This window comes from Asterias amurensis, chromosome 6 (assembly GCF_032118995.1).
Source record: "Asterias amurensis chromosome 6, ASM3211899v1".
NCBI classification, from domain to species: Eukaryota; Metazoa; Echinodermata; class Asteroidea; order Forcipulatida; family Asteriidae; genus Asterias; species Asterias amurensis.
In genome coordinates this window covers 11,378,790-11,385,872 of record NC_092653.1, presented here as the reverse complement: position 1 = coordinate 11,385,872, position 7,083 = coordinate 11,378,790, and the positions used below count along the sequence as shown (strand labels likewise).

The following is a 7,083-nucleotide window of genomic DNA, read 5'->3' as shown; positions in this document are numbered from 1 at the left end:
CACGCACGTTCAAAACTCTTTCCAAATTGAATACAAAGCAACGCCCTCTGGAGTAATTTTAACGCCAACGGAAATATCCAACTTTCGACGGAAGCGGAAAATTACAAAAGAAACATGCCGCCATGTGACGCTCACAGAACAAAGCAAAGACTGCCTGCACAATGTTTAACAGCACATACGTCTCAGGTGAGAGCATAAATGGAACGTCTCACGACCCCTGGAATTTGAGTCAGGTTTTTCTAGCCCAACTTGTTGGATGCCCGCCTTTAGTGAAACCCCTCGTCATGTGATGACTCACAGTGTGTACCAGGCAAGGCTTGTCAGTTTATGATTCAGCCTTTGGGTTGCTGTGTGCTAACCACCCTTGTCAGTGAAGACACAAAAAACACCAGACGGTGTTCTTGCAAGACTTTGCGAAGCAGCGTATACACCCGGAAATCATGTCACTTTCGGTGTGGTGTGGGCTCTACCTCCCCAATTTGAGTCCAGACTCGAGCTCCTGCCATCGACTTCGCCAAACTCTTCCTAACTAAGAATTAATCTTCGGACTCAGGACGAGTTAGGTTGCTTAACCACAGTAGTTACTCGAGTTACTCGTCCTAACTCGAGATAGGATTAATCCTAGCGTTTCGTGAAATCAGGTACACTGGGATTCTCTTAAAGCCCATTAACCAACACCTTTTGAACTAAAGTTTGGGGCAAGCAGGCAATGGCATCGTGTTCGTGGTCACCATTATGGACACCATTATCTGACAACAACTTGTCAGGGTGGGTCGAGACGTTTGAGGAAGCAGAAGAAGTCAGGAAAGCTTTTGAGGTCCAGAAAGCTCTCAAGTTTGTGTCAAGGCGAAGTCCGAGTAATTTCGGCCAGTGGCAAAGTCAGGAAAACAGTATAGGTAAGACCTCAGTATTGTATTTGCTATGGCGTATAAAATTAACAAAGTGTTGAATACTTTGTAGCTAATAAATTTTAAATAATTGCAATTATTTGGTATCTCGGGCGGTATTCCACAGGTAATAGATGTTACTTGAACTATTCCATATCAGAATCAACATTATTATTGTATAGCCTCGTCTGGAGCTTAAACTTTCAAAGGTCGGTTATTTGTTGCATATGTTGGATGCATCAAGTGAAGACCCTGGTCTTTGACACCAACAGTATCCCTTTAAGTTAACAATATTTATAAGTAACCCTGGAGCAGTGGTATTCAAGTGGCTGTCATTGGCGTGTACATCTCAAACGGCACTACAATGAAAGTGAAAACAATAGCGAAACTGATCACAAGCTGCTATGGCAGAGATTTGTTTGTCATCTATAAAACGATCCAGCTGTGGATGAAGATTATAATATTTACTTCCTCCTCATTATAAATGATTTTTAGTGGATAGTTTAACCTCAAAAGGTTGCTAAGAAGAAAGCTATAATTATTCTGAACCGGTCACAATTATCTGGGAGGTATTGTTTACTTCCTGATTCTGGGAAAGCAAAATTTCCCCGTGCTAAAATTAACTTTGTATGTTTGGCAGCTCTAGCTCATGTATGGAAACTGTCTTAGTCTTCACCACGTGTTTGTTGAACCTAAACAATTTATATTTATGTTAGGCCCCTGTTGGCTTACGGTTTCTCTGTGGTTTCTGGCTCGAATCCACCCAGACCGGAGCCATGCATGTGGATTGGTTTTCCCAGTCCCCGTGTATGTTTTATCCCTCATTATATCTACGAAACTAAGATTTGTGTAAAGAGGGTCTCTAACCTAAACGGTTTGAAGCACCACTTTCATCACCTAAAAGCGTTCTCATCACATTTCAAAAAAATGGCCTGTACATTTTTTTTCCACCAAAATATTCAGTGGAAGATGCATTCAATCAAAATAGCATTGAATTCGATTTTTTGATTTTTTTAGTTTTACGGTATTACAACTATAAAGGATTGAAACAAACATTTACCAAACGTTTTACCAAAACGTAACCCTTTAAATTAAGGACATTCTTCTGTGTTACAGTGTCGCAGCTTAAAGGTACATTCCGAGTGCGGTACAGCGACATAGGCGACGCGGTGGTGCCGTACGATGGCGTACCATTCATCATACTAGCCCGTCACGAACGCTGGTGTATGTTTGGAAAAGATCAACACATTGCACAGAAGGAGAAAAAACTACAAGCTCAAGAAAATGAAAAACAGGCAAGATTGATTTGTTTTAATCCCCTGTTTATCCTCTTATCCTTTTTAAGCACCTTTTTTTAAAACTCCATGTTTTTGTAATTTCTATTCAAGTTTATTAGTCAATATCTTTGTTCGGGGTGCCTGTCAGCAGCCATAATTATAAGTAAATCGAAAAATAGTTAAACCTATTTTTCAAATTTCTGCAAAAACAAATGTTGCCAAAAAATTGAAGCATCATTGTGTTACCTCTTCTTTTTTTTAAAGCTAAATCGACATCGGATAAGTTAACAATTCTAATCATTTATGGGGTTCGATTTTTTCTCTGTTTTGCAGGATGACGAACCACCGGCCAAGAAGTCCAGAAAGATCTTACAAACAACCAAGAAGATTGGATGTCCAGCAAGAATCATCATGAAATCTGTGGTCAGGTTCCCTGACTTCAAGGTATATACTTGCCTATAGGAGAAATGATTGCCCTCCATCCTTCATATTTCCTTTAAAGGAACACGTTGCCTTGAATCGGACGATTTGGTATATAAAAAGCATTTGTAACCGTTTGTTATCAAATGCATATGGTTAGAAAGATGTTTAAAAAGTAGAATACAATGATCCACATAACATTGCATCGAAATTACGTGGTTTTCCTTTTCCTTAAAAAAAAATAACATAATCGACCATTATGGGAGTCAAAAAGTTGACTCCCATAAATGGCTGACCGTGTTAGTCGACGGGGTAAAGGAAAACCGCGCAATTTAGAGGCATGGTTGTGTGGATCATTGTATTCTACTTTTATATAACATCTTTCCACGCATATGCATTTTATAACAAACGGTTTCAAACGCTTTTCAAAGACCAACTCGACCGATCCAAGGCAACGTATTCCTTTAAGGTACTTGATACGTTTGGTAATTACTCCAAAAAAATTAGCAAAACAAACTTACTTGGTAACGAGCAACGGAGAGCTGTTGATAGTAAAAGACATTGTTAGAAACGACTCCCTCTAAATTAACAAAAAACCTTTAAGAAAGAGGTAAATTTAATCTTTTCACGGGCATCTGAAAGCACTTTTTGTAAGGGTGTACATTTTCTTTCATTATTTTCTTGTAACTTCGAATGTTAATATTGAGTCCAAATTTTTTAACAGGTTTGTTGCTTCTTTCATAACTTTTGGATCAAGTGAAATATATATGGTCTTTCACAGTTACCAAACGTGTCCATTGTCTTCAAAGTATTAAATATTTCACCCACACTGTAAAAACCTTAGTGTTTTCAATTGGTGTTGTTAAAGAGATACCGAACAAAAATCAGCAAAATCGGTCCCGTGATAAACTTCATAGGACTAATTTCAGACTCATTTAACAATGATGTTTGTATCTATACCAATCCTGTATGATACCTGTAAACTAAACACAAACTATCTCTATAAATTGTTCCAGATTTCGACCAGTACTGACAGGGTGAAGCGAGCCGGGAGTGAACATCTTCGCAACCTCTTGAAGAGTGAACCTCCACCTTCCTTGAAAGAAGAACACAGAATCTACATCGCGTTACCGAGCGATGAGGCGCACCAAAACACACATGATCTTGGACAGGTACGTGGTTAAAAGGCACTGGACACTATTGGTAAAAACTAAACATAATTGTCAGCATAAAAACAAAACATAAAAAGTGCACAATATTGTGCAACAAGGGTGTTTTTTGTCATTCTTCTTTTGTAACTTCAGTGATCAATTGAGTCCAAATTTTCACAGGCTTGTTATTTTATGCATATGTTGGGAAACACCAAGTGAGAATACTGGTCTTTGACAATTACCTATAACGTGTTTAGTGTGTTTTAAAGACTTTGGGCCTGCCCCAGGTGAAGCATTTTAAGTAAAACACACAAATTTGTGCAGTAAGGGCGTTTTCTCTCTCGTTATTCTCTTGCAACAGTTACTCCGATAATCAATTGAATGCAATTTTCACAGATTTTGTCATTTTATACTTTAAGATACACTAAGTGAAAATACTGGTCTTTCCCATTTTTGGGGAAAAAAACAAGTTAAATGAACAAGCACAGTTGAGCAATACATCATAAGCAGATTTCACGATGATTTCATGACTTACGTCTTATCCACAGTTGACCGGACTTATGAACCCATTGAAGAAGGAAATTCGTGAAAAAATTGTTGAGTTGGTTGGAAAAGGAGTCTGCAGCGTACGTGAAATGAGGGCCGAGATACAGCACTATGTGGAGTCTAAGGTTTTCGATGGTAACCAGCAACCGTCACCCACTGACGCTGCGTACTTCCCTAGGAATGAAACCATCAGGAAACACATGAGCATGGCGAGGCTAAAGTTAAGGTAAATAAGGATGCCTGTTTTTGTGTTGGTTGTAGGCCTGGAATTATGGGGAGGTAACAGAAGCTGTTGCCCTGATCTTCTATAAAGGGTGGTATTTGTTGTCGTGGTATTGCCCAAGGGCGGCCTCCGGTGCCCTGATCTTGTCCTCGGTTACAAACGCTTTTAAAAGACCAACTCGACCGATCCAAGGCAACGTGTTCCTTTCACGTAAACTGGAGACAAATTAGAATAACACTTTTTAAGACCCTTGATGTAGCAGGACAAAATAAGAAGTCATGCCCATGTGTGTCCAAGGTGGGCAACATGTTTTTGGAACAGGTCAAATAGTTCGAAAAATACACCAACCCTGGCCTGGTATATTTGTAGCTTAGTCGTAAGTTGAGCCTCACTGTTAGGGACCATTTTGAGTTTTTCCCAACCTCCCATTCTTACTCACAAGATTAGTATAAGTTATTTTAATCTTCTGCAGTTCTAAATGTCAACCATAAACAAAATCCCTTGGCAACGCCGCTGTGACAACATCTTCTTCATCTTTTCAGGAACTTAAAACTCTACAAAGAGAAGCTTTCAAGCGGAGGAAAAGGAATGACCCCAATCAGTGCAATGACCCTGATCTGCCGCGAGAAACTAACCGCCGTAGAGAAAGCCACCTCTCTCTGCCAGAACGTAGACGTCCTCCAGCAGACAGCCATGCTTCTCGACGATGCAGTCACCTACATCTTCTCTCATCTTCGGAACCCCAAGAAGGCATCCTCCTCTCTCCCGATGCCTCTCACGGATAAAGACATACAGGCTGTCTTGCATGAGGCTGGGACTACTATCGCAGATGGGGAGGTGGGAAGCGAACCTCTCGAATCTGAGGGGGAGTTACTCGACGTCTTTGAGAGTTTTGATGTGAATCTTGAGGAGGAGTTGGAGCAACTGATGTTCCCGATTACCTCAGAGGACTTGGCTGGTGACGAGTCGCTCTTGGATTGTCTTGCCGATATGATAGCAACGGACGCCCGGTAACTGACGGCACCTAAACTTTATCTCACATTGCACCCTTATAATGGTCTTAATAAATTACATTTTCAGTAGTTGTCAGACTATTATTGGTTATTACCTGTGAACTGAAAAACACAAACTACCCCGATTAGGTCGAGGACTTGGTTGGTGACGAGTTGCCCTTGGATTGTCTTGCTGATGTGCTAGCAACGGGTACCCAAACTGATACTTACAACTGTCCCACTGGGATTGTACCCTAAGGGGATGGTCCTAATGAACTTCTTTTCAGTAAAGCTTTCAGACAAAAAGTTATTCTCACCAATCTAGTATAATGTGAACCGAAGAACAACAAACTACCCCGATTACGTAGGAGGATTTGGTCGGTGACGAGTCGCTCTTGGCTTGCTGATAATAGCAACGGGCGCCCGGTAACTGATGATACCTAAACTATACCTCACATTGTACCCTATAAGTGGTTCTAATACTTTACATTTTCAGTATTTTTCAGACTAAATTTGTTATTTACTGACCAATCCAGTATATAATACATGTGAATCGAAGAACACAAACTACCCCGATTTCGTCAGAGGACTTGGTCGGTGACGAGTCGCTCTTGGATTGCCTGGCTGATGTGACAGTAACAGGCATGCACACGGTGACTGATGACACCTAAGCTGTCCTAATCGGGATAAACATTGTACCCTAAGCGTCCTATTGGATTTCATGGTATAAAATAATTATTCAGAATGCTAAACAAAAAAACTCTGCCTTGTGAAACCAATCAAATTAGTATTGGACAACTAAACTTGGTGGGGGTAATTTTTGGCAGTTAAGCGTTTTGGAATTTGTCGCCGTATGTGAATCTTTGTTGGGAGTTAACCACTATACCCCTCCGATCGATCTATAAAGATAGATAGATAGATGAAAGATAGATAGCCATCACAGCATACGAACCGAATTGCAACTATAATACAATATTTTTAAAATGTTAAAAGGACATCATTAAGAGAACAACAATACTATATAATTTAACATCTATTAAACAATGTTATCTACAATTTTCATTTTATAAAATACGCAAGCAAAATTGCATGCATATCGCATCTAAGAAGCCCACTATTTCTCAGCGAACCCCGGCCTCTCTCTGCCGGTGTCAGATGCAATTGTGTCCGCCATGCAATAATGTCCGCTCTGGACACTTTTGCAATTATATGCAATCGTGTCCGGGGCTATGCAAAAAAAACCAGCGGACACGTACATGACGTACAGTTGTATGTGCGCGCGTAAGCGAGCGTGTATGCACTGATGATTCACGTTTTTATGATTGCAGCGAATACCCAACGGCCGAACATTTCCCATGTTATTCATGACATGCACTTATTATAGCTTGTAAAAAAATAGCGAACGTGTTCCGTCGACCGTCAGGGCGTTTAATTTACTGCAAGGACGGTTTTGCACGGGGGCGGACACAACTGCATTATGCAAATGTGTCCGGGCGGACACAATTGCATTATGCAGCAGCGTCCCGGCGGACATTATTGCATATGCAATAATGTCCTGCGGATAGTATTGCATAGAGGACATTCTTG

The 7,083-nt window shown here is 40.5% G+C and overlaps 1 protein-coding gene across 1 annotated transcript; it reads left to right on the top strand.

The window, feature by feature from the left end:
* The first annotated feature begins 140 nt into the window (after positions 1 to 140).
* On the top strand, positions 141 to 7,081 carry LOC139938803 (calcium-responsive transcription factor-like). Its single transcript, XM_071934440.1, has 6 exons — positions 141 to 896; positions 2,004 to 2,182; positions 2,498 to 2,608; positions 3,601 to 3,756; positions 4,284 to 4,507; positions 5,047 to 7,081. Exons 1-6 carry the CDS (start codon positions 710 to 712, stop codon positions 5,516 to 5,518), a joined length of 1,329 nt encoding a protein of 442 aa, XP_071790541.1. The 5' UTR covers positions 141 to 709; the 3' UTR covers positions 5,519 to 7,081.
* The last annotated feature ends 2 nt before the right edge of the window (positions 7,082 to 7,083 follow it).

Bases quoted from the DNA above. Each gene is read 5' to 3' on its own strand.
- LOC139938803 (XM_071934440.1), top strand. From the start codon at position 710: ATGGCATCGTGTTCGTGGTCACCATTATGGACACCATTATCTGACAAC. The intron at 2,183-2,497 runs GCAAGATTGATT...TCTGTTTTGCAG, and splicing joins CTCAAGAAAATGAAAAACAG to GATGACGAACCACCGGCCAA. The intron at 4,508-5,046 runs GTAAATAAGGAT...TCATCTTTTCAG, and splicing joins ATGGCGAGGCTAAAGTTAAG to GAACTTAAAACTCTACAAAG.